Source organism: Poeciliopsis prolifica, unplaced genomic scaffold (assembly GCF_027474105.1).
Source record: "Poeciliopsis prolifica strain line A6 unplaced genomic scaffold, Auburn_PproV2 SCAFFOLD059, whole genome shotgun sequence".
NCBI lineage: Eukaryota > Metazoa > Chordata > Actinopteri > Cyprinodontiformes > Poeciliidae > Poeciliopsis > Poeciliopsis prolifica.
Window position 1 is genome coordinate 2,198,120 of NW_026562434.1, and position 27,694 is coordinate 2,225,813.

General features: G+C 37.0%; 4 protein-coding genes across 4 annotated transcripts; all 4 read right to left on the reverse strand.

The window, feature by feature from the left end:
• Positions 1–707: 707 nt before the first annotated feature.
• LOC129379606 (annexin A1-like) lies at positions 708–3,223 on the reverse strand. Its single transcript, XM_055060421.1, has 5 exons — positions 3,094–3,223; positions 2,132–2,218; positions 1,304–1,355; positions 876–1,014; positions 708–795 (listed from the first exon to the last, which is right to left on the reverse strand). The coding sequence occupies exons 1-5, from the start codon at positions 3,221–3,223 to the stop codon at positions 739–741; spliced, it is 465 nt and encodes a 154-aa protein (XP_054916396.1). The 3' UTR covers positions 708–738.
• Positions 3,224–3,257: 34 nt separating this feature from the next.
• Positions 3,258–7,703, reverse strand: LOC129379607 (annexin A1-like). Its single transcript, XM_055060422.1, has 8 exons — positions 7,465–7,703; positions 7,136–7,230; positions 6,251–6,350; positions 5,990–6,084; positions 5,365–5,478; positions 4,475–4,647; positions 3,394–3,529; positions 3,258–3,269 (listed from the first exon to the last, which is right to left on the reverse strand). The coding sequence occupies exons 2-8, from the start codon at positions 7,202–7,204 to the stop codon at positions 3,258–3,260; spliced, it is 699 nt and encodes a 232-aa protein (XP_054916397.1). The 5' UTR covers positions 7,205–7,230; positions 7,465–7,703.
• Positions 7,704–8,690: 987 nt separating this feature from the next.
• On the reverse strand, positions 8,691–20,267 carry LOC129379626 (transmembrane channel-like protein 2-A). Its single transcript, XM_055060439.1, is given in 21 exon segments — positions 8,691–8,977; positions 9,810–9,921; positions 10,091–10,169; positions 10,289–10,414; positions 11,456–11,695; positions 12,382–12,449; positions 13,204–13,332; positions 14,144–14,296; positions 14,837–15,016; positions 15,095–15,283; positions 15,369–15,516; positions 15,594–15,736; positions 16,193–16,291; positions 16,874–16,980; positions 17,055–17,136; positions 17,220–17,310; positions 17,713–17,818; positions 17,821–17,864; positions 18,275–18,719; positions 19,417–19,455; positions 20,232–20,267. Coding segments are annotated over 21 exon segments (2,820 nt in total). The 5' UTR covers positions 20,263–20,267; the 3' UTR covers positions 8,691–8,768.
• A 1,573-nt stretch (positions 20,268–21,840) lies between these two features.
• On the reverse strand, positions 21,841–26,654 carry LOC129379608 (AN1-type zinc finger protein 5-like). The gene is made up of 6 exons (XM_055060423.1): positions 26,414–26,654; positions 24,106–24,292; positions 23,804–23,942; positions 23,440–23,543; positions 23,166–23,307; positions 21,841–22,839 (listed from the first exon to the last, which is right to left on the reverse strand). Exons 2-6 carry the CDS (start codon positions 24,260–24,262, stop codon positions 22,656–22,658), a joined length of 726 nt encoding a protein of 241 aa, XP_054916398.1. The 5' UTR covers positions 24,263–24,292; positions 26,414–26,654; the 3' UTR covers positions 21,841–22,655.
• Between the last annotated feature and the right edge of the window lie 1,040 nt (positions 26,655–27,694).

The window sequence follows — 27,694 nt, forward strand, 5'->3', positions numbered from 1 at the left end:
GGCTAAATCACTATTATGACTCATAATAGCAAAGTTTTAGTGGAGATGTGGAACAGGGATACAAGTTTTGTTTTTTTCAATCAAATGGGATCCATAACTTTTAAACAGTTGCAGAAAAAACAAGACACTACAAAAAAGCATCAAAACGTCTGTTGTGTAGTGAAATAAAAACCATATTCATGTGGAGGAAGTGAAGGTTGTCTGTTTCTGGTGAACTCTGAAGAACCTTAGATAATATCAGTTAAAACATTTAATTTCCATTAGGGATAAAAACGTTATTTTTATTGAATTTGTGTCAATTAATCTCAGTATAAACTATATAATGTTCTTCCTGCAGGCATGTTGGATCAGACACGTCTCCATTTAATCACAATTTCCAGATATAATCTCAAACTGAAACAAATAAACAAGCAAAGTTTTTCATTCTTCCTGTATTTTTTTCTGCTTGCATTTTTTCTACAAGCAGCATTAAAACAAAGAGACAGAAATGGAAAGAAAAACTTTATTAGAGCATAAATTTGACTTATTTTTTGCTTCCTCAGAGGTTTTCAGGTTTTCAGGTTTTCAGGTCTTCTGGTTTTCAGGTCTTCAGGTTTTAAGGTCTTCAGGTTTTCAGGTCTTCAGGTTTTCAGGTTTTCAGGTTTTCAGGTTTTCAGGTCTTCAGGTTTTCAGGTCTTCAGGTCTTCAGGTTTTCATGTTCAGGTTTTCAGGTCTTCAGGTCTTCAGGTCTTCAGGTTTTCAGTACGGTCCGCACAAAGCCAGCAGGACTTTCTGATAATGTCCTTTGGTGTCGTTCTGTTAAAACAGAAATAAAAAAGCATTATTGATGTGGTTTGAAACTTAAACATAGAAACAGTTTGGGAAACGTATTTTACCACGATGTCCTCATGGAGGGTTCTGTCAAACATTGCCCGGTACTCCTCTATGACCTTCTGCAGGTCGACCTCGGAGCGGCTCACCAGGATCCGGATCAGAGTGTGATCCCTCGTACCGTGGCCCTGGTAAGGCACAAAATGGACCACATGAAGTTGAGTTGGACATTTTGATTCCTTTTTTCTATCTCCACTGCTATAAATATGGCATCAAAAAAACTATTTTTCGACATCTGGAATTTAATTACAGACAGACAAAACTGATTTTATGTCAAGACGGTTTTCCATATCACTCCAAACTAAGGAGTTTATTAAAACATGGTAAAATATGAACACTGTAGCCGTAATAATCCAGAGTAATCCCTATTTTAACCATGTTATTAGTGGGATTAGGAGCAGCAGACGCGTTCACTCACCTTCATGGCCGATTGAGTTTCTCAGCAAAGAAAGCCGGTGTGTTCCAGGCACATTTCACTGGACATGAAAGAGGAAACAGAAAATAAAAACTCCGTCACAGACAAAAATAACAGAGTCCAGATGTTTCTGCGTCTCCCAGCTGTGGAGCTTCAGGGTTCAGCTCAACCAGAAACTTTCAAGATGAACAAAAAGGTGAGAAACATTTAAACCAGCAGGATTCTGATGGACGCAGCATACTAAAAAATAAACAATTTTCTGTTCAGTTTGGGATCCGAGTCTAAGAGTAAAACAACATATTAGGGTCTTTGCAGATAAAAAAAGAAAAAATAGCACATTTATGCCAAAAAAATCTTTTATAAACATTTTTGAGCTCCAAAATTGTATAGAAAAAAACTCTAAATTTTAAGATTAATTCCAAAACTTTTCTACTAAAAAATGCAGAAATTTTAGTTTTCAAACTTTTTAAATTAATTTCAGAACATTTTGAGCAATGCTCAGTTTACACTCTAGTCTGAAAACTTGAAAAAATAAAAAAGTCAAACACTCAAAAATGTAAAAAATTTTCTGATTGAAAAGTAAAAAATTAGATTTTTGCTTGTAAATGTGGAAATTATTGGATTATAAATGCTGCCACATCTAGAACCACCACTAGAGGGAGCAATTCATCATATTTATTTCATATTCAACAAGTGAGACATAAAATTCTAATATTCTGAATATTTAAAATGTTAAATTTTCTTTAGAAATGAATATATTTTGCATATTTCAGAGCATTAATAAACTAATCATGTTATTAGTTGGGAGATGATTAGTTTTGGTGACAGGCCTTCCCACCGATGTGATGAGGCAATCCTCGATGTCTCCCTTCAGCTCCAACTGCAGGGCTTTAGGCAGCGTCAGGTCGCTGATGGCAGCATAATGCTGGAACGCTGGCAGGAAACAAAAACACAACTTTCATTTCAACTAATGACCTGAATATATGTTACTGCTTTTAAATACATTCCTGCTGTAAAGCAGAAGATATTGTATCCATGAGGAAAAACAGGAGAATACATGTTGGAAGTTGACTTATATTTGTGTTTTTTTCTTCAAAACCTGAGAGTAAATGTTGAATTGGATTACACTTACCATATGGAAGAAGATTATGGCCACTAAAATATTCTGTTCAATCTAATCTAATCTCAAAATGTTGGCTTTTTCTCTGAAATCTGACTTTTTTTCTAAATATTAGAATCCTACCACTAATCTCAAAATTCTAATTAATCTAAAATCTTTTGGTTTTTCCCCAAATGTCAAAAATTCCACCTTTAGACTCACAATCCTAATTTCAATCTCAAAATTTCTGTTTTTCCTCATGTGTTAATTTTTTCTTTGAGTCCAGACTTTTTTTGGGAAAAAAAACAGAATTTGATTTTTTTAAATTTATTTATCAGAATTTAAATTTTAATCTCAGAATTCAAACTTTTCCCAGAATTCAGACTGTCAAAAAAGCTAAAACTCAGACTTTTTGAAAATATTAATTCAAACTTTTTACACTTTTTTCAATGAAAATATCAGAATCCTAAATTTAATCTCAGAAAACTTCCCCCCCTAGTGGCCTGGATGTTTTCCTGTCTGATTAAAACTCAACATCGTCTCAAATTCTTGTGACATAACTTGTTCAGGTCATTGAATATTTCTCAGCCAGTCTTCTGTTGGCGCCCAGGTGTGACCCGGTCACCTGTCAGTGCGACTCCACCTGTTTGTCCAGGTGTAACGTCACTTTGGAGTGAAACTCAACAATTGACACGTTTCTGTGACTCACTTTTAGAAAGCTGCGGGCCGCTGCGCGTGGTCAGGATGTTGATGAAGGTCGACACGTTTGCTTTTCCGATGCCTTCACCAGCTTTCAAACAAAATCTGGACAAGAAAACATAAAAATGAAATGAGGACATTTAGTCGCCTGATAAAAGCAGAAATACTTAAATCTCAAAATCTCAACTTCAACACGAGAACTTATGGTTTTTTCATACATGTACACAAATCAAAATAATAAACATAAAGAAAAATCACTAAATATAGAAAGCTGAATGACTCAGATTTTGTTTCTTGATTTATTTTCTACCTTGGCGTCCTTTCTGGCCTGCTCCATGTCCACCACAGTGTTCTGGTCTCTCTTGGTGTTCAGCATGGCCAGCAGCGCCGCGGTGAAGTCACCGCTGGTCTCATCCTTAATCACCTGCTCCAGCTCCTTTGGTACTCTGACCACAAGATTCAGCTCAAAACCTTCAACTTTTAAACTGAACAAATGGATTCAGGAATAACAAAGAGAAAATAAGTGGACAGTCTGGACCAATGAGAAAGAAACAGGAACAAAATGGCTGCTGGCGGGATCGACCTGCATGAGCTGGAGCTTCATCACTGCAAAAACTTAAGTATTTCTGGCCGAGTTTCTAGTGTAAATATTTAATTACACTTGAAAAAGAACAAAAATATCTTACATTTCACAAATTCAGCAAAATATATGACTTTGGTTTTAGTAAACAATTCCTTAATATTGATTTTAAATAAGTTCCAGTTTAACTGGCAGATTATTTCACTTGCAACCAAACAATTTTTTCCATGCAAGTAAAATTATTTGTTGCTAAAAAGTTAATTGCAAGTTACTTTGTTGTATGTCGAGTGTACTAAGGTATATGCAGTATAAATTAGAGCAAAATTACTTGATCAGATTTTGTGTGTTTGAAGTGTTTTGATCTCATATTATTATGCAGTAAACAAAGAGTTCTGCTGAAATCTATGGACGAATGCAGTCGGTGTTTAAACGGATCAATAAAAGACTCAAACTGTTGAAGTGACTGTGAGAGAAAGAACATGCAGCAGCAAACACATAGATAATCGACATTAGATGAGCTAATTTTGCTCCATCATAAGAACTACAGTAAATATCACAGATATTTTATCTTAATTGAGTTCTGAAGTCGTTCTAATGAGCTTTTATTGTTTATAAGTTATAAAGGAACAAAACGAGAGCTACTTCCTGGTTTCTGGCTTGTTTACTGATGTCACAGCAACCGCCTGCAGGTGTGACGTCACATGAGAACAGGTGTGACATCACATGAGAACAGGTGTGACGTCACATGAGAACAGGTGAGAAGTCACATGAGAACAGGTGAGACGTCACATGAGAACAGGTGTGAAGTCACATGAGGACAGGTGTGACGTCACATGAGAACAGGTGTGACGCCACATGAGAACAGGTGTGAACTGAGAGTCTGGTATAAAAACCTTGTTTGAAGACTTTCTTTATTTCCTGAATTTCTGCGTAGGATCTGGTGGCCAGAACCTCGACCAGGACGTCCTCGTCTGTCCCCAGACCCTGTGGCAACAGACGGGGAGACGACATTTATCAGCAACGCACGGCAACGTTGATCCTAAAGCACAGGGGGGTCCAAAGTGAGGAACGCGGGCCACATGTGGCCCCTGGGCTGAGTCTGTGTGGCCCCCTGACAACAATTCAGAAATGAAACAAGATCGTCCTGCCAGCGCATGATGGTTGATACAGATGGAGAATTTTTGTTTCAAATACATTTAAAAAATTACTTGTTATAAGTGAAATGATCTGCCAATAGGACTAAAACTGTTTCATCAATACTAAGGAATTATTTTCTTTAAAACAAGATCCTGCTTTGCTGAGAAGTTCTCAAATATCTTAGTTAAAGTGAACTACGATATTTGCATGAGAATCTAGACCAAAGTTACTTGGTAAGGTTTTATATTTTTGCAGCATAAACAGGACAAAAAAGAGACAAAACCATAATTTAAACTAAATTCCCTCCAAAAGGTAAAAGGCACCAAATGTTGGACCAAAAGTAAAGACAAAATATCCTGAGAACTTCTTCTACATAATCCCTACTTCTAGATAATCTATGTGAATTCATTTTAAATATTAATATTTAATACAAAGGTGCATCTTTTTATGTTAATAATTTTGGATAGTGACATTTTAAACTCGTTTTATTCGCACTGCAGATACAAATGATTGAGCATTTTTCATCTTGCTGACAGTTAGGATTGTAAATCTGAGCCGGTTTACCTTGGTGGCTCTCCTGAGCAGGAAGGCATCGAAATGAGCTGGAGGCATCAGCAGAGCCAGAACCACGTCCTCCAAATCGGACCTGAGGACCGGCTTCAGGGATCCAACCAGATTCTGGAAAAAATGACAAAAAACATTTGTTTCCACTATAGAAAATGAAGCTAAACAAAAATATTAGATATTCCACCAAATCTACAGAAATTAAAATGCCTCTATTTATTAATGTATTTATGTAATATGTTATTGTGAGACATTGTTAATAAACCTGTAGTAGCTCTAATTACATAACATTGCATTTTATTGTAGTATTCAATTATATAAAATAAGAAAGATCAAAAATCTTGCTGAACTTTATTATTGTTCAATTAAACCCATATTTAATTAAATTTAATTTGTACTATATTTATAATTAAAAAAAAAAAGTCTTTGCAGCCATTTTAAGTTATTTAAAACTGTAATCTTCTCCGCTCTGTCCGCCAATTTTACAAAATCTCCTCATTGTCCCGCCAGGAATCTTGAGAAAGAGTACACCAGTATTTCCTTTAAATCCGGGGAAAAGAAGGACGCTTTCACGGCTGCTGAGGAAGGATCTGTGATGATCCATCTTTGTGCAGCAACAACTTACTTTTCCAGAGGACGATTCGTAAACGGCTTTAATTTTCTGCCTCTGCTCGTTGTTCCTCTTCACCAGAATGGCAACGATCACATCCACATCCACCTCTAGACAGAAAAAAATACAACTATTGCTAAAAATGGTCATTTCTCCAAAGCTAAAGCCTCAATGAAAACCAAAAATGACCTGAAATGGTAAAGTTTTTCAGTCATTTATCAAAATTAAAACATGCATTTGACAGAAACAAGAACATTTCTGGTCACACACTTTTACTTTGGATGGCGCTCTGAAGGGTCGATGCATCACTGCTGGCACTGAAGTTTGGATACGGAGTCACCGTCCCGTAGAACTTTGGTTTGGCTTCCTCCTTCACCTTCATAACCAACCAAACTCAGATTATTACCAAAACAATAAATACTGCTGAAAACATAAGAAGGCTCCAGGAAATGATAACGGACATGTTTGATTCACAGCAGGGGTCCCCAAAGTGGATCCTCGAGGGCCGGCATTCTGCAGGTTTTAGTTCTCCCCCTAGTGGTACAAACAACCTTCTCAGCATGTCAGTGTTTTTCTCAGGCCTTCTGATGAGCCACAATTTGATCCAGGCGTTTTAAACCAGGGAGAAAAGTAAAACATGCAGGATGCTGGTCCTCGAGAACTTCTTGAGGATCCACTTTTGGGATCCATTTTGGGGATCCACTTTGGGGACCCACTTTAGGAACCCACTTTGGGGACCCACTGTGGGGACCCTGGGTTTACAGAAATCAGTCCAAAGATGAATCTCAGCAAAGATTCTCACTGATTTGTTACAATAATTCAGTTCAAAAAGTGAATTGCATGTGAAGTTATTCTGTTTTCAGCTGTTTTCTGTGTTAAGTTTTTTCTTCCACTAAACTTTCCATACTTGCATAAAACACACTAAGCTACCTGCTTTTTTTGTAAAATACATTTTATAGTTAAAAATATTTAACATTAGTATCAAAGTAGACATTTGGACTGGTCTTTTGTAATATTTAAATTTTATGAGAAGCTATTTGTGGTTTTTATAACTTGATTATCAAAACTGATCCATTTTGAGTACTGAATGTAAATGTTTCACTTTTTGAACTGAATTATTAAAACTATTCTAAATGTATTAACCTGCACCTGTATGCTCACCTTGACAGTTTCATCCTTTGGGTCTCTGTCGTGGATGATGCCTTTGAAGAACTTCTTGAAAAGAGACATTTTAACTCAACTTTCAATGGTCAAAACTGCAGGGGACAAAAAAATTGGAGACATGTAAGTAATTTAGTCGTCAAAAGAGAAACAGAGAATAATCTCAGCTGACAAACAAGGAAGAACAGAAGAAACAAAGAGGCGTTGATGTGTAATTAGATCACCTGTGTCCAGGTGAGAAACAAAGACAGGAAGCTCAGCGAACAAAGTGCAAAAAACACAAAACAATAATTTAGAAAACTTACAGATTTAAACATTTAGGATCTTACCAGAGTCACAAAGCTTGTCCAGACAATCAGAGCTACGTTGCAGTGAATTCAGATCACACCCATCTCCACCCTAGTTTTACCTGAACACCATCAGCCAATCACCTGTCAGCTTTCCTACCACGACTCTTACAGGTGTGACAGCACTTCTGTTCAGTCTTAAGCTTTTTACCCCTTCAACTCAAACTGATTTTGGTTCTTGGAAATGATTCAAGAATCAGCTAAAAGCCGACACACCTAGTAAAAGAAACTGGAATCCATGAACACACCCAGTGTTGTTGTCTGTTGAACAACGGCTGAACCAGACGGTCCACATTCTTCTGTTCACAGAACTGGACTGAAGCTACTAGCAGTTGTGCTCACATGTGCTATTTGCATAGCTAATGTTTCATGTAAATGAAAAAAAAAAAACTTTTTATTAAACTTTCATAGATGAGTTTAGGAACCGAAAGACAAAAACAGTATGATCAACCAGCTTCTCCATATGGAATGCCTGAAATGTCAAAAATAGGACATGTACACCAAAAATTAAACATTTTTTTGAATATAAAGTCCATTGAATCAACACTACACTTGATACATTGGAGTCTTTATTTGTGAAGATGTTGCTGTACGGTTTGAAAGATTAAACAATCAAAAAACACAAAATGCACAGTGAAAAAAAGTATTAATCATGTCAATGTTTTTTTCCAGTCAGAAATCAAAACGGGGATGTTGACAGAAAATTCCCACCAGATGTTGGTAACAACCCAAATAATCCACTCACACAAAGAAATCTAAGCAAATGTACTGATAAAGTAAAATGTATGTGCAGTTAATTTTACAGTGTATAAAATATTAAAAGCACTGCAAAAAGAAACAATCAGATTTAGCACCTGCTTTTTATTTATATCTATATATATTTTCTCTTTGTTTAAATCAAATCAATATCCGCCATGAATGTGTGGGTTACTTGCATTGAAGTCCATGTCTGCTGTGTTTCATGTCAATGGCCCAATTAGAAACATATTTGTAAAAAAAACAGACATGTTTAATTTACCTAATTTCTTGACTGTAGTTTACATCTTCAGACATCAAATGTATAAAGATCACAAATTAGAAAAGGCACAAGACAATTTACTTTCTATGTTAATCATCATCATTTAAGGACAAATGAATGTTTGTTTCAATTATAGTGCAATATTTATTTTCTTTATATTCATTACAGTGATGGATGTTGCATATTTACACTCAAATTTTAACAATAAATTAGTTTATTATGATGTACTTTGTCTAATTTGTTCTCTTTTTCTGGTTTTCTCACAATATTAACTGGGAGGGGCTCCTCTCCCGCGGCCACGGCCCCGTCCAGCACCCGGACCCGGCCCGGGTCCTCTCGGTCCTGGTGGCCGGTCTACCGGCCCTCGAACGTTTGGGTTGGAAGAAGCCAGAGCCACGTCCTTCTGTAAGTTTACTCCTTTCCCAGCAGAACCAGGTTTGGTTTTGGTGGGTTTCGCCTCCGGTTCCGGTGGTTTTTCTGCAAAGGAAAACTTGGCTTTACGACCTTAATGGGTTCCCAGTCAATACCAATCAGATGAAAATTGGGTGAAACGTAACACTTTAGAATCAGGAATAAAAATTAGCTACTGAAGTATTAGCCATAGCTTATATTTTGGTAGCTAGCTCAAATATGCTTGCATAATAATTAGGTAACATTTTGAAGTTCTATTCAAATTGTTAAATTAGCATAAAATAAAGACATTATTTTTACCAAGTCAGTAAAAATCAAATGCAACCTGCTTATGAACCATTAGCCAAGTAGCTACATAGTGACCTACACTGCAAGAAGCTAGCAAAAACAGAAGAAAATTGAAAATATTTTACAACTGTAGCTTTATTGTAATTACTAAACAGTGATTCAATCTTAGCACAACTTTGACCACCTGTTAGTTATAAATACCTGTAAAGTTTTATTGACTAGCTCATTAATAAGATAATAGTTCAATAAGAATGACAAACAAATCAAGGACTATTTGCAAAGAGCCATTAGCTAACTCATATCTTATGAGTTATCTTTAGCTCATCCTCATGTAGCTACTTAGCTAGCTAAATAGGGAAATGAGCAAGGTAAATATGTATTAAATGATTAGCCATTAGCTAACGTTCATATTATGTTTTATAACACCTAGCATAAAACTAGTTGCTCTGCTTATTCATATGCAACTGAGCGTTACCTGCCAATTATTAACTATTTAAATTATTAGCTAGAGATGATTATTTATGATTAAAGCAGGTGTTTATGTTTAGCTAATGCTTAGCTGCTAACATTCCCTGTTATTAACGGTGACTGTGGTTCTGGTATGACTGACCAGGCTCCGGCGGCCGACTGAGGGATCGGTTGGGCAGCAGGTCCTCCAGGTCTTTCAGGACCTGGTTGGTGCTGTCTTTGTTATTTCTCCGGTTCTTCTCTTCATCACGGGCCTGGATGGACACAAAGAGATGGAGGGAAATATGAAAAATTAAACGATTGGACAATAATGGAAAGGCAAGCTCAGAGGTAAAAACTTTTCCTTAATAACTGGACAGCCATTAAATGATTCCTGTTTGGATGAAAATAAATCATTATCATTAAAGCCATTTCTCTACTCACCATCTGCATCTTCTTCTTCAGCTCCATGTTTGAGTTTTGGTAAGCTTTGGAGACTGAGTTCAGATAATAGATGGCCAGCCTGCAAGAGATCAACTGGATTAAAGATCAGTTTCTTTAGTAAGTTAGTAAGAGGACCATATAAAAGGCTATGGCGAGCCGGATGTGGCCCAGGGCCTCCAGTTTGACACCCTGACTTACACCATGAGCAGCACAGCCGGGATGATGAGTCCGGGATTTGCTGCGTAGCTGAACAGAGTTCCCATGAAGGCTGGCAGATCCAGCCTGATCGTCTCCATGATCACATCGAACATCTTCGCCCTCCCGCTGCAGAGACACACAGACAACTAAGTACTAGTTACATTTACCAATTAGCTTTTAGGGGAAAAGTACTTGTAGAACTAGTTTTACTACACTGTACTACAATCCAATAATTATACTGACAATAAAGTCCCCATGAAGAAAGTCGACTTCAGTATATTTTTCTCATGTAAAACTCAGGCAAGAGTCGGGTTCTTACTATTTACATTTACTCAATTGCATTTGCTTGAGTAACGTTTTTAATAACTATACTTAACTACGCTTTTCTTTGAGTTATTTTATTATGAAGTATTTCTACTCTCACCTGAATTAAACTTCTGGATTTTCTACCCACTGAATGGAAACAAACATATTTTAACCAAAAATCCACCAGAAAACTTTTCATTTGTCAAAATATAAAGTTAAGTGAAAATATTGGTAAAAATAAAATCAGGCGAAATAAATATTTCCCAAATGAGTTTCTGTTAATAAAAAAAAACTTATGAAACTTTAACAAAAACAGGGAACAGTTCGAACATGTTTGTTTTTTATTCAGTGGGTAGAAAATCCAGAAATGTTGCCCAAGTAAGAGTAGAAATACTTCATGATAAAATTAGTCAAGTAAAAGTAGTAAAATTACTCCAAAAAGTACAATTTTCAAAAAACATTTACTCAAGTTAATGTTAATACAGAATTCTGGTTATATAAATTTTTGTCATTAAAATGCCAGAATTTTGAGTTTCAAAATTCAAAATGTTCAACTGTTCAAATTCATAAAATTTCCAAAAGTTGAACATTTTAGACTGAATTAATCTCAGAATTTCATTTTTTAAGGCAGATTTCTTATTTTTCAAGTTCAAAAATTTCCCTAAAGTTTTTTTCTGAAACTCTGAAAATCTCAAAATTTCTCAAAATTTTTTGAGCAGATTTTTGACTTTTCAAACTCAGAAATTTCAGGGTTACTTTTAATCTTTTTTTGTTGTTTTATAATTTTTTATATTCATTTTTTATTATTTTTGGTTCTCTGCCCTCATCTGCACATAAAGTCTGGTTTGTTTTGTTTGGCACCTGAAGGGGCCGCAGTCGAACGACGGCGGCAGCGTCATGATGGTGTAAACGACAGGCAGCAAGCTCAGGAAGAGGATGAGGAGCAGGAGCCCCATGTAGAAGTTATTGGACTTGGAGGCCTTGAAGACTCTCTCATGGGGGACGTTGGTGGCCATGACGGCCCAGCACTGGTAGTACATGGAGCTGAGGAGGCGGAGCACGTTGATGCCCACGAGCCCTGGGGCGTAAAATGCTCCCATCCTGTCAGAGAAAAACGCAAATGTGACTTTAAACTCAAGATTAAAGTCAGAATTCTGCCAAAAATGATGCAAACTCGCTCATGATTAACGGTTGCAGATATTTTAGGTTTTTTTTGGAGCATCTTCCAGCATCTTGCGGCAACCAAATAGTATCATTTGACTTGTAGCAAAATCAAGTAACTATGTTCCCTTCAGTTGTGAGTAAAATGCAATATGCATCAAATATGACTGAAAAGAAACTATTTGTAATTTAAATGCCTTGAAATTGGATCTGTCTCTTTATGAAGCTCCACCTTTAGGAAGCTGTCCCAAAATGGCTTTTTTAACCGTTTAAAGGCATTTTTACCAGATAAGCTGCTCCTATATGGAGCTCAGTAGCTGTTTGCTAATTTCTGCTGGCTAGTCTGAAGGAGCTGAGTGGGGGAGGGGCTATGCCTGGTAGGCGGGGCTTGGTCCATCCTGGCATTTGCCCAGCAGAATGGTTGTTATGGAGATTAAAGGATTTCTCAAACATAAAAGAATCAAAGCAACATTCAGGTTTTGTTTTTGATGTGCTAATAACATCATGACATGATGTAAAGCTAAAATAAGTTGATTTTTCATGATACTGCCTCTTTAATGACTTCACCATAATGAAGCAGCACCAAGAAACAGAAACATGGAGAGGACGACGTCTTTAGTTTTTACCAGATCATCCCCTGGTTGAAGACCAGTCCAAGAACATTTCCACTGATGTCAAACTCTCCGTAAGACGGCTGAAAGTGATCAGACAACAGTTACCACCAAGATACAGAAATGGTTCCACCCAACATATTTCCAGGTGCCTTAAAACATATTTAAGAGAATTATTTGGGCATGAAATTTAAGTGAGACTATAATATATTTCTCATACCATCTGGTGTTTGTTTTAAAATTCAGAAATTAAAAAAAGTTCTGATCATCTTCTGCAATATATATATATATATATATATATATATATATATATATATATATATATATTAAGCAGATTTTTGACTTTGCAAACCTAGAAATTTTCATGTTTTTTCTAGAAAATTTCTAAGCTTTTCAGCAGAAATGTACTCCTTTTATGTTATATATGTGATATATCGCCCAATTAACCTGTCACTAAGAGCAAAACATGAATTGATCATTTTAAAATGTTGATTGATATTTAAAATGTCTTCCAGTTCCAGTGTTAAATATTTAATAGAATTTAAAGTTTATTTATTGTTAAGAATGTGTTATATCTTGAAAATGGTCTCAAAACAACAATATTATCGTTTATCACAATAACTTCTTGGACAATTTATCGTCCTGCTTGTGCAACGGATCACCAGTTTTTACTCGAAGCAAAAACCTCCTAGAAACTTGGGGTTGATCAACTTTTGCATGAAATCTTCATTTTCCAAATTTAACTCCATATCTGATGCAAATTTCAGTCAAAGGCAAACAAACCCAAGTGCAAATTTTATGCATTTCTTTTAAAAACAAGCGTTTCCAGCGACTTACAAAACCAGCTTCCAGGTCCCAGCACCAGCAGTAGTTGAGGAAACGAACGATGACGGCGCGGGCGAAGTCGCCGATCAGGATGGTCAGGTAGGTCACCTGGATGTCTGAGACGGTCAGCTTCACAAACTCCTGCAGCACAGCAAACACTTTCAGAAAATATTACATTTTACCTCTAATTTCATATAAAACTGAGATTCTTCATTGTAAAGGCGTAAAAATCAGAGTCGGGTCGTAATTAGTGACATTTAGTTGAGAACTTTTGGAAAAAAACTTTACTTTGGGAGTATTTTTAATTTTACTTGAGTAATTTTTATAAAGTATCTCTACTCTTTCTTGTAACAAAAAATAAAATCATTCAAAAGAGTTTTACAAATCATTTTCTTTCAATATAAAACTTCAACTTTCATAACTCGTTTTTGATTCAGTGGGTAGAAAATCCAGAAAATTTACTCAAGTAAAAGTAAAATTTGGTAAAAAGTTACTCAAGTATTGAGTAACTGATGAAGTTGATCATTTAATATTTTAAAATCAGATCATCAGACGGACCAAAATATTGTGAATTTGGTATTTTAAGGAACAAAATGACAATAATTCAGGTGACCAGAGTTGGAAACAAACATGTTTTAACCAAAACGTCACCAGACAAAGACACACACCTGCAGTTTGTGTCAGAGTTTCTGAAAAAGATTTTTATTGAAAGAAACTGATTTGGAAACATTTATTTTATCAGATTTTGTTATTTATATGAATTGTTGTCAGTTTTATCAACTTAACTTTATATTTTGATCCATCTGATGATGTATTTTTAAATTATTAAATGATTGATCATTTGATCGGTACTTCAGTACTTTTTACTAAATAAATTTTTTAATATCTGACTAAAAAAAACTTTCAGGGTAAAATAATAAATTTATTGAGCGGTAAACATGATTTTTGTTACTATGCCGACTAGCGTCTCCCAGCAGGGTCCCCTGATGACGTCTGCCGGGTTCAGCGGCGTGGCGTCCGAATCGTTGAGCATTTGTGAGTAATTGGCGTAGTACTCCTTCATGGCCCAGATGGAGGCGTTCTTGATGGACTGTTCCTCCTCCAGCTGGAACAGAAAAACAACCCAGTCGGGTTTATAAGAGAAAACAGAAAAAAGCTTCGAAATGCATCAAAAACCTTAAATTTGATGTTCTGTGTGGAACGCTTTGACTCCGTTATACAGACCAACATATCCAGTTAACTTCCAGGGATACAGATAAAACTCTAACTAACTGGACACCAGTATAATCCAGTCATCTACACAAATAATAAGTGATTTGAGTATTTGTGAAAAACAGTCTGAAATTTTTAAAACTCAGAAATATCTAAGTTTTTTTCTAGAAAATTTCTGAGATTTTTCTAGCAAGTTTTCAACTTTTGTTCATCTGTGACAGATATTGGCAAATCTAACGCAAAAGCAAAATCTAACGTCTTGTTGACTGTGGCGGCCATCTTGAATTTTTCAGTGCTTAACTTATTTTGGGACCATCTGTGCCTCGTTGCAGACTCATTTGAAAGGTTTTACTGAGACATTCAGTTATCTGCTGCATTATTTGGTAAAAACAGCAAAATGACAGAAGTGCAGCTAGCGTTAGCGCTAGCATACCTTACTGTTGACCTCATCAAACAGGGCGAACAGGAAGGTGTAGAGGTTTCCAAGGAAGAGGGCGAAGATGCGTCCCAGCTGCCACTTCAGGGCGATTCGAGGATGGTAGTCCTCAAGTTCGGCAATCGTCTCAAACAGAGGCGGACACACCAAACCCAGCAGGGACATGATGATCTCCAACTGGAGAGACACGGCATAGCCATCAAGAGAAACCACTAGTCTTTGTTTCCTCCTGGTTTGAATATCTAACTTCTTTACCTCATTCTTCTCATACCAACTGAGGTCATCTCGAGTGGCAAATTCCTGCGATCTCTTCACCACAAAGTAGATGAGGTACCCACTGCCGCCAAGACTGCAGGTGATCAGGAAGTTGGCCAGAACCCGGAGAAACCGCCGCAGGTGGATGTTCTCGTCCTTCTGGTTCTCTTGCTCGTCCACAATGGATTCCTGTTCTTACCAAGAGACAACGCTGACGGTTGGCGGGTGGTTAAAGTCATGGTCTGAGAAAGTCATCTCAGAGGCTGTGAGGTACCTTAAAGCTGGTGGTGATGGAGGCATACTTGTTGTCAGCGGTTTCGGCATTGCCGATGAGGTAGTCCCAACTGGTGAACATCTTCCAGGCGAAGGTGAACTCGCCTTCTTCTCCATCTCCTCCACCGACGTCAGCATTTTTAGCCATTCTAAACAACCAACCACAAACAGGCTGCCACTAATTGGCATTGGCCATTGAATATGAGATGATGTTTTGGAGACTCACGTCCGGATCACCAGCATCAGGCTGTATCCGAAGCTCCCGATTCCCACCGTAAGGTAGGACAGAGGCAACCTGAACTTTAGCGGACCAATGGTTCTCTTGTCGTCGTAATAGCCATAGAACAGGACGGAGTATTTACAGTATCCCTAAAAGGTAGAAAAGGGTTTTCAGACAGGCAGGGAGTTGGCCAAGTGGTTATGGAAGTTTTCTCTAACGGAAGAGTCAAAGTCTTCTTGTTTTCTGAGAACAGGATTTGGGGAATGTTGCCAGATTAAGTGGATTTCTGTCCAATTGGGCTGGTCACATAGCTAAATATAGAGCTTTAGCTTTAGATTCCTCTAAATACCATGTTGATGTAGTGCTTTAGAGTTAGCTTCTGATTACCGCTTTAGGGTTAGCAGTGCTAAACTTTTTGTTGTGTACTAACCACAGTAAGTAAGAATGCCCATGTGAAATTTAATCTAATAAAGCAACAGATAATCTTGCGTCAGTGTGGGACAAGTTGTTCCCCATTGGACATTTGTAGCAACAAAAAGTAAAACCTTTTGCAACCCAAAATATAAAGAAAGGAGGAAATAAATCACGTCTTTTCTGATACTCACGTTGAAGTCCATGAGAACTGAATAATCCTGAGCAGTGTCCTGCTCTGCTCTCGGTACCGTCTTTCTGGGAATGGACCCGTAAGGAAGACCCATGAGGACCTGGACAGTTTAACATAAAGAGTTCATTTGAAAAACTCTGAATTTTTTGTAATTAATCTCAGAAATATTCTTGAAAAAACAAATTTCTGAGAATGAAAAGTCAGAAATCCGCTGCAAAAATATCTGAAATTTTGAGATTAATCAGAAATTTTCAAAAAACATTTTTTTTTACATTTTTGAATTTGAAAAGACAAATTTGCTAGAAAAATCTCAAAAAAATTTAAAGCAAAAAAACTTGGAAATTGGCGATTTTGATAAGAGTATTTAAATTTTATTTTTTTAATTTTCTAAAGTTAAAAATTTTTGATTTTGAAACCAAGTAATTTTCTAGTTTTTTTCCCAAGAAATTTTAAGTAATTAATCTCAAAATTTCAAATTTTTTTGCAAATGTTTTACTTTTGAAATTCAGATATGTCCAACGTTTTTCTAGAAAATTTCTGAAATTAATCTAAAAATTATTGAGTTTTTTTTTTCTTGAAAATTTTTTACATATGATTTTCAACTTATTTTCTAGAAAATTGCTGTGATTCATAAAACAATTTTCCTATGTTTACAATAATACGCTGAACTGCAGTAATTCACCTCAGGAATGACGACGAGTCCAAAGGTGAGACCAAATAGGACGAGATTCATGCCGTACATCCATCGCAGGAAGATGAAGTAAGAAGCGACTGATGATCCAAAGTGGCCTTAAGATTCAGAAACACATTTTTAAATGTGGTGTCTATTAAGTCCGATTGGTTTTCTGTTAAATCAAACTTACTTTCCACCTCTTTAATCTTCCTCTCCCAGGGGATGCAGGCTGTTCTGAAATTCTCAAAATCTCTCTGAAACTTAATCCATTTCTAAAACAAAACATGACAAAGCACATAGCCTGAAAACGAAAGCTAAATCAAAGAGAATAAGACTTTTTTTTTTTTGTCCAAACCTTGGTCATCATCACTTTGTAGGCATACCACTTCCTGCCTTTTCCTTTTCCAAGAGCACCTTCAAACTTATCCACAAATTGTTGAGCTTCCCTGCAGAGCAGCATAAAAACACTCAGCAAACTCCAACAATATGCAGATGATGCAGTGGTTGGTTTATTTTTGTCTGAACAGGGCTGGCCAGAATTTTTGGGTCCCAAAGCAGATTTTTCTTTGGGCCCCTGATACCAGCATGTAAAAACCAGATCCTTCATCATTCCAGCAAGATTGATATCCCAAACAGTGGCACATCAAAAGTTCAAAAACATTTTTCAATGTGTAATGACACTTAGTTATTATACAAGCTATCAGCTTGATGCTCTTGGGTGCCCCCAGTGGTGTGGAAATCCTAAGCAGCTGATTATGTTGCATGTGAATTGGGCTGGCTCTGTTCAAATTTTCCACCTTTGATCTCTAGACACAAACATTGAACAATCTGAGTTTTTATGACGTTACTTTAAAAGAACAAGCCTCCGCTTCATCCGCCAAGGCTTGTTCCTGATGGTGGCGATCAGTTTCTTCTTCTCCTCCACCTCCTCCATTAGCCGCGCCATCTCCCCTCTGACATGGATTCCTCCTCGTCTGAGTTCGAGTTGGAGTCCGACGAACTGCAAGAGAAATGGAGAGAAATTAGCTTTTAAACATAAAAAAGTCAAACATTCACTTTCCAGTTTAAAGCAAAGTCTGATAAAAGTGATCAGAAAATACATTGTAGTAGGAAAGCACACCTGTATGGAGCTATATTACAGTCATATTGATACATTTATGTTCATACACTTGCCATCCAGAAACCACTTGATGCATTCTTTTTGGTTGTGCAGGAGGCTCCACTTTTGCTTCTCAAAGATGTAAAGTTGTATAGCTAAAATCCCATTATTTAAGAATGTATTTCCTAATACAATAATAATGGGTCACCTTCAAATGACCACCTGTAATACTCAGATCGTCCACCAGAGGGCAGCATGTTTGATTAAAGGGGAGGTGGAGGTAGTATAATAGTAATAATACATTCTCCTACCTGTCACCCTTCTTCTTTTTTTTCTTATCATCATCTTTGTCTTTCCCTTTGTCTTTTCCTTTGGCGTCGCCTTTCTTTCCCTTCCCGCTCTCCTCTTTCCCTCCTTTCTTCCCTCCTTTCTTTCCTCTCTTTCCTTTCCCGTCGTCGCTGTCATCTTCATCACTGTCTTGGGCTTTGCCGCCTTTCTTCCGGTTTGCTGCTCCTCCTCTCTTCTTCTTGGGAGACTCGTCTTCGCTGTCATCATCGTCGTTGTTTTTTCCGCCGCCTCGTTTATTGGCGGGCTTCCTCCTGTTTCCTCCTCTTCCTCGTCCCTTTGGAGCCTCATCTTCATCGTCTTCCTCTTCGTCGCTGCCGGCCTTCTTACCTCTTCCCCTTCCTCTTCCTCTTCCTCCTCCTCCTCGTCCACCTGCCGGCCTCCTGTTTCCTCTCCTGCGGTTGCCACCATCTAAATCACATTAAACACAATATGAACTCCTGAGCTACAGAGGCAAATTAGAGACAATTTAGACTGAAAAATGGAGCAAATTTCTGCCCCAAAACTTTTTTTGAGATCAATCAGGTATTTTCTAGAGAAAAAAAATCTGAGTCTGAATATTTGTGAGAAGAATCTCAGAAATTTTGAGACAAATTTCAGAATAAATAAAAAAACTGAAATAAATTTCAGACATTTTCTAGAAATTTCAGCGTTAAATATTTGCTGGAAAGAATTGCAGAAAACTTAAAGTTAATTTCAGAAATTTTCTAGAAATACTTGGAAGTTTTTTGATAAATCTCAGAAATAAAAACTTCAAAATTGAAACAAATTCAAACTCAAAAGTGACCAAGTTTTTTTGTTTTTTTTTTTTTACAAATTTTATAAAATAAATCTCTGTCTAAAAGTTTTTGTAGAAGATTTTGGACTTTTCAAACTCAAAAATTTCTTTGTTCTTTCTAAAATAAATAAAAATTCACGATGAATTTCAAAATTTCAAATAAAAATTTCCATCAATTTTTTTTACTTTTAAAAATTCTGAAATTGTTATATTCATCTCAAAGTTTATTTTTGGCAAAAATGTACTCTTTTTTTTTTTCAAAAATCTACAATGGCCCTTAAAGCGCCGTCATTCTGAGCTTCTGATCCAACATAAAAGTTTTTTACTCACCATCGCTGTCGCTCACGTCTTCATCGATCTCGATTCCAACTGAGGAAAACCGAGGATGAAAGAAAAGTTTTATTTATTAAAGGATTCATATTGACAGTGCAGAATTGGTTTAAAAATATAAAACTGCAAAAACAAAGTCATATTTTTGTTTAGTTTCTGGTGCAAATATCTCATCACACTTGAAATAAGAAAAAACTTAGAGGTAACATGTTAGCAAGACATGGAGCTTCTTGTTTTACATAAATAATTTAATATTGATGAAAAAGTTCCACTGGCAGATTACTTCACATGTAAAAACGCATTTTCCCTTCTTATAAGTGAAATAATCTGAAAGTGGAACTTTTTTTATTTTACAAATTCTGAAAAGTTTTATGTAGAAATTTTCTCAAGATAACCTCAAAATTTCTGTTTTTTGTCCAACAATTTTTCTCACTTTTGCAGTTCAGAAATTTAAAGAATGTTTTCAGTAAATTGAGATTAATTGAAAAAATTCCTTATTTTTTTTAAACATTCTTCTACTTTTAAACTCCTGTTAGAAAAACTCCAGTTTTTTTCTAGAAAATTTCTGAGAATAAAAACTTTTTTTTATGAAATGTTTTCAACTTCTCAAACTCAGAAATTTCCAAGTTTTCTATAAAACAATCAGCGATCAATCTCCAATTTTCTTAGATTACCTCTTAGTTTTAGATAAATAATTCAATGAGCGACTGAATGAATAAATAAATCTGAAAAACCAAACTCATAATCTAGAAATATTCCCAGAACAAACAGCAGCATTTGAAATGAAAGACATGATTCCTGGGTTTTGGCCTCACCGTCCTCAGCCGCTGCGCTTCTCCTCGGCATGATCCTCTCTCTTCGGTCCCTCTGTCTGATCCTTCTCGGCTTCCCGCCAGAGCACAACTCAGGTGTCTAATAGCGCTGTTGTCATGGCGACGGCCGCACGCAGGTGACAGGTGTTCTGTTTTGAGGCGCAGATCTGAAAAAAGTTTCATGAATTTAAGAAGAAAAAGGTGATGAAATTAAAGGTCTGCTTTACTGCTCAGAGCAGGGGAAGTGAAGAGGTGACGCACCTGTCCAGGTGTGATGGCGCAGGCTTCCTGTCCTGGGAACAAAATGTTGGTAAAGAGTCTGAAACACTCTCACTCGGTCTGTCACCCGAGAGGACGGCGGCAGCCATCTTAAAGATTTAATGAAGGTTTAAGTTTCCCTGTGAGAGGCTCGTTTAGCGCTGTAAATACGAACACGTGGCTCTGCAGCTGAGAGGCTCTACGGAAGGCCAAAAGTGCCATAAATCGCAATTTTGGTTTTTAACACAAACAGTCATGCAAAATATGTTGGTTTATGGCTTGGAAAGCAGTAAAATATGGTGAAATCCTGTCAAAACTACGCATTTTACGCGCTGTGAGGTCTAAAAGTTACACTGTTTATAGGATCATGCATCTGAGAATTTAGTATGGAAGGTCAAAGTGCCACAAGTTGCACAATTTAAGTTTGGCTAAAAAGTACCAAATAAAAGCCATTTAATTGTTCAGAAAACTGTAAAATATAGTAAGACTGAAAAACTACATTCAAAAAATTACACAGTTTATTCTGATTGTGCAATATTTTGATGGGATTTTGCCATACTTTATAGAATTTTAAGTCCTAAACCGCTGTTTGTCTTTGCGAGTTTCTAAACAGATGCATGGTAAAGGTGCTGATTTGTGGCACACATGGCTTTCCATAGTTTCTTCTTCTCTTGGTGCAGTTTGGATCCTGAAGAGGAAGGTGAGAGTTGAGCTGCAGAACGCCTTAAAAACCAACAGAGTTCATGTTTCACACGGATAATGACTCGATTACAGTCATTATCCATGACTGTTCTCACAGCCAGCTGACCTTTGACACCTCAGGTGAAGACAAGGTCAGCCAAATAAATATTTCCTAAACAAAAAGCTTTTTTTTTTGTTCATTTTCCTCTAAATAAATTAAATTAAGTTTAACTGAGGGCAGAAATATTCAGATGGGATTGTGAGAAGAAATCCAAAAGTAGTTTCTTTTTCTCCTGAATTTCACCTTCAGAAAAGGTTTGATTGGCCACTAGATGGCGTAAAAGTCGCACTTCTGATAATCTGCCTTTAAACAATTACAGAAAAAATAGTTTCCATTCATTGGTCATTAATACAGGATCAATGTTGACTTTAATAACTGTAAAATGGAGACATACATGGTATAAATATACAGAAAAATCAGCTTCTGAAAGGAGATTCTTTTGTATTTTTGTAGTTAGGCTTAGAAGAAAATTGAGTGGCAGGAAAAACTGTGAAAACAGCTTGAAATAAATTTACTGTTATTCTACGTCACACTAAAAAATGACCAAACATTTGTTTTTGTGTATTTGTGAACATATTTATTTACATAATACAATAATGGAAGATTACACACACACACACACACACACACAGCAGAATATAAATACAATGTACAAACTTTAGATCTAAGAGGGGTTTAAAAAAAAGCAGCAAGACCCAAAACGAGACAAAACAAAATGAATGGAAATCATAAAACTTTCAACCACCAATCAGTTAAATCTTCACTTCCTGACGTCACTTAAACAACAGAGAAACAGGTGAAAGATGAACCCCTTCAAAACGAGTCGCACAAACTGCACACACGCTAGTGTTCAGGAAAGATCATTTAACGGCAAAAATCAGTCTTGGACGGTTTGAGGACTCCACTGGAGCCCAACGCGACCGGACGTGAAGCACAAAAGTTGGCAAAAATGTCTCCTAAAAGGAATCCAAGTTGTGGGACTTGGCAGAAATCCAGAGGCTCAAACGAATCTATTTTGCTACTCAAGCCAGCAGAGAGCAAGCGTAGACCGAGCCGACCGGGTACCGGGCAGATTTCAGCCCGATAGTCCAAGTTGGCATTTTTACCGGGCAGATTTCAGAATGTTAGTCGGAGCTGATATCAGCCCTTGAGTCCAAGGTAACGCTGTTACCGGGCAGATTTCATGAAAAAAACCAGAGCGGGAAGCAATCAGCAGGATGTTTTTAAAGGGAAGCCACACCTTAACCTGCCTCCTCCTCAGCTAGCATTAAAGCTCCGAACGCCACAGAAAAATCACGAGAAGAAGAAGAAAAATCATGTTAGCAGAAAACGTGAACCGGGTCGGAACCGGAGGGAGAATGAAGGAAGAGAAGCTGAGTTCAGGTCCGTGTTCTGAAATCTGCTAAAAGTCCAACAGAGTGCTGTGTTCATATTCTCTGGATCTTCTCGGCCACCACCATGGGGTTCTCCTTCCGGATCTTGGCAGCGGCGTCGGCCTTGTAGTCGTACGGACAGTCGTGTTTGTCGGAGTAGCGGTGGATCCCGCAGAACAGATTCCCACAGCGGCAGCGAAACCTGGAAGACAGAGGATTTATTGGGTCGGGAGCAGAACTTTAGACAAATACAGAGAAGAAAAACGAAAAAGAAAAAAAAGGGACGGCGCTGAAGACGGGTGAAAATATTTCATGGCTCAGTGGAGGACGGTGACATGCCTGCACTCGGCCTCATGCCCCCACTGCGACTTTTTAATGCATAAAATATTTCTGTAGAGTGAAATTTTCACTAACATTTGTTTTTGGATTGTGGAAAGATAGAAAAACAGCAATAGATCAAAAAGTTGAGTCATTTGAAGAAACTTGTTTATAAGCTAAAATGTTTCAAAAGACATAAAAATGTAAATTATAAACAGCACTTTAAGGAGACGTTGGCAGTGAAACCATCGTGTTTTCTTACCAGTAAGGCCGACTTTTTGCGACACATGAAGCAGCGCTTCTTTTGGGCTTGTCGGGTTCTGAGGGTCGACGTCTTCACTGCCAGCAGTGGAGGGGAGGGGAACTGAACTGGGGGGCTGATTCACAACTGGAGACACAAAAACAAGTTTTACACCAAGTTCATCTTCACAGCACATTCAAAATGCTCTGAATCATAAAGAGTCATGACTCTGATTTTAATAAAAGGTTAAAAATCAGCTGGTCCGTTTCTGGTACCAACCTGCTTCTGTGTCGTCTAGTTTGCTGCCTGATGCTGGTTTCTCCTGAGACGAGAGCCTCATTTCAGTCATCTGCTGCGTTACGGAGGCGGCAGCTGAACTCCCGCTGAGGAGGAGGAGGATGAAGAGCAACGAATCATGAATGAGAAAAGCCTTTCATGTTCTCAGTGTTTCCTCACTTAAACAGAATCTCTGTTAATTTTAATCCTCCGTTTAATTCAGAAAATGAAGCTGGAAATTAACTAGAATGTAGAAAAAAAAAATCAATAAAATTTTGATTTCTTGAGTGTCTTTTTGAAGGAAATTTCAAAATCAAGTTGTTTGGATATAATTTATTGTGAAATAGCTTCAACAGGAAGTTCTCACCTGAGAAGATCTGTGGCGTTGGAGGCAGCCGCCGCCGCTTCAGCGGCCTCCTCTGCGGCAGCGACGGCGGCGGCTGCAGCGTTGTTCAAAGTGTCCTCTAAACTCTGGATGGCCGACTCCTCGGACGTGGAGCTGCTGCCTGGTGGAGGAACAAGATGGAGGAACAGGATGGAGAAACAGGATGGAGGAACAAGATGGAGGAACAAGATGGAGGAACAGGATGGAGGAACAAGATGGAGGAACAAGATGGAGGAAACATCTACAGCAGGTCAAAGCGAGCAGAGAGAAGCTGAGGTTCTCACCGATCGGACTCAGAGAGCCGACGCCGCCGTTGTTCTGTCTCGACAGATGCTCTTTGTGGCAAACGGAGCACATGCCATTGGTCCTGGGGTTGCCGTAAAAACCACAGCCAGTGGCGCACAGCATGGGAACCGGGCTCTGATTGGTCTCCTGGGCCATGGCAAAACGTCTGCCACCGACCGACAGATCCTGGAGACGCAAACAGATTCAGGTCAAAGATAGGGGAAAGAATGAGGACAGACGGGTCACCGCGCAGGGAAATGACAGGACGGCCAGCCGAGAAACAAACGTATAGATTTAAATGTAAAAGTTTGAGAATAAAGTCATAAAATTTCAAGAATGAATTTATGTGAGAATAAAGAGGAAATAAATAAAAACTGATCATGTTTTTCCAGCCTCCCTGCTGCTCTATGTTCATTTTTAGACAGTCTGTCCCGGGGTATAATATCATGGCCGTCCTATAAACAGTAACATGTTAGCGTAGCCGCACCATCATATTTGGTTGCACCCAAAATTAGGTTGCTAGTATCTGAAGCGGCTGTACATTGTGTGCCGTTTGACACCAGGGGCACAAACTTCCAGAAACACTGAATTTAATAATGTTTTAAAAGACAGGAATCCACTTACATTGTTTTACTTATTTTTATTCATTCTATTATTTCTCAAGCAAACGTCAACTGGCTAAAAAAAGCAGAAAACATTTTCCCCTTACTTACAAACAAAATGTCATATATTTATCTCATTTACTTCTACATATTTGACAATTTATTCACAAATTATTTGGAAAGTGACTTAAAGAGTGAATAAATGACATCACTGACAGTGTAACAGTTTTACAATTTGTAATAGTTTATCATAGAAAATAATAATAATAATGTAATAATCAAATACAGAACAAACAATGAATGCATTTAAATCCAAATTATTGTCACTACACTGTAACACACTTAAGTGTAAATAAAATATTTCAACATTTAATCTGTATGACATAAATTGGCCAATAATTTAGTATGTTTATTGCAATAAAAATAATTTTTTATGCTTTGCTATATAAATGTGCTTTTGCTAAATTATTCTCATTATTTAGTGGAAATATGGAGTTCCCTCTTAACCATAATATTATGGTTAAAAGTGAAAAAGGAAAATTTAGAAATAAAACAAATTTTAAAGGGCCTTACATATTTAGAAATAGGGAAATTAAATGTATTTAAATTCAATTAAATTTACTCCAGAAATCTGGCTTTTAAAAGCCAAATTTGGTTTTAACTTAGAATCTACAATTCTGGTATTGCTTGTAGATTCGTACTGTTACTTTCCCCCCCAAATATATTAAAATCTTTAAAATGTGCTGCTTCAGTCAGAGGCTTCCTCAGATTCACTGTAACATAGACAGCAACAGGAGATCCTTCGTGGCCACAGAAATGAGTAACTACAGCAATTCTTTAAAGACAATAGTCAAAGTTAGAACATTTAATTTCAGTCTGGGATTAAAAACTGATAATGTAACCCATACACCAGAAGATCACTGAGACAAAAGCCTCTAATGAGGAACTCCATGACCCACTAGCTAGTCTCTCCTAGCTTTAGCATGGAGAATACCTGATTATATCTAAAAAAAAATTAAAAATTACAACCCTAAAACATGTTGGGTAAAATTTAATTAAATCAGTGACATAATTTGTTGTTTCTATTTGTTTCCTGATTTGTTTCTGGGCCACAGCCGTTTTAAATGTACAAATCCACTGAGTCATGCTAGCAGGCTAATGACCGATGCTAACAGCTTTTCTTTGAAGAAACCCCCTAATAAAAGTTATTACGACAACAGTTTTAATATTAAATTTACGTAAGAACTGTTTATGTTGAACTAAGAGCAATAACTTAAAATTATACTCCTGTTTATATACTTTATTCAAATAAATAAATGGTGCTAGTTTTGTTAGCCACAGGGGTAGCTAATCATTTTCTACTGCTAGCAGATTAACGTTAGCCAAGTTAAAACATGTAAAATAATAAAAAGTTATCACTTTTTATTAAACCTAGTAACGGTTATTGCTCAGAGTAAGTTGGCATTTGACAGAAATGTGGATTATTCGTAGAATTAAATCTCACAATTCGGACAGGTAAAGTTTCCGACGACACGTGCTAACAAGCCATTCTCTAAACTGATTTTTACTTTAACAACTTTCCACATAAGACTTATTTGTGTTTTCCGGCATTTTCGCGCACGTTGAGTCTATTTCTAACATTATTCTTTATGTGTTTAACGTTTAAAGCGGTCGGAAAATGTTTAACAGGACGGTTTTAACTTACCCTTTGTGATTGAGGAACGCTGCTTTTCTTAGCCGGTTTAGCGATCACGACCAAATAACCTGACTTATCCTGAAGCTAACTAGCTGTATAACTAACTAGGGCCGTCTAGGTGAGTCTTTTTCCTTTCTTTCCTTCGTTTCGGACGTTCCTCACCTTGGGGATGGTGGCTAATTTTGTTATTGACAGCCCCTCGGTCTGTAGAGCTGTGTTGGCATCTGTTTTGTTTTACGTGTTGGCGTTATGCTGATGGGAATTACGAATCGGTTTCGGGATCCGAGTCACTTGGCAAAGATCCTTTTAAAGATGCGACTCATTTTTTCGGCCTCCTCATTACAATAAATTATATTTATTTTAGTGATGTATTACTAAATCAGTATTTCAAATCAGAGACAAATAGAAAATGTGGGACCAATAAAAAAAAAAACATTGTTTAATTTTTTTAACCTACATGTTGCCTGGCTTGTTTTCTTTTAGTGTTTGGGTCTAGGCTCACATTTGGACTCTTTGACTTGCACTATATATAGGCCTACTGCTAAAAAAATAAAGGGAACACTCAAACAACACAATATAACTCCAAGTGAATCAAACTTCTGTGAAATCAAACTGTCCACTTAGAAAGCAACACTGACCGACAATCAATATCACCTGCTGTTGTGCAAATGGAATAGACAACAGGTGGAAATTATTTTCATATTTATTTCATTCATTCAGCTCTAGGAAGTGTTATTTGAGTGTTCCCTTTATTTTTTTCAGCAGTGTATATAAACTACGTTGGGTAAAATTTTTTATTTTTGTTTTATTCCGCCTTAATTGTCATTCCGATTGAAGAAATAGTTCATATAGATTAATTAGCATTTCCAACCGGATCGTCCACGACCGACACATCCCCACAGCCTGTGCATCTTTCTACTTCCTGTAGTAGACGTCACGGAAATTGTGATCCCGCGATTGGATGGCGGCCACCAAAGATTTCAACACCTTGCGAAACAGCAAAGCTGCTTTTCTGGGTTGCAGTTTCATGTTGCTGAGAATTAAAGGAAGGAATGTTCACCAGCCGAAACAGTGTTGTTGTTTGTTGATCCTGGAAAACGTGTTGTGAAGGATATGCTGCCACTTATTGCTGCAAAAATAAAAAATAAAGTAAAAAAAAGAATATATATATATATATATATATATATATATATATATATATATATATATATATATATATATATATATATATATATATATATATATATATATATATAGTTATTCATTTAATTTTCTTATGACATTTTTCTG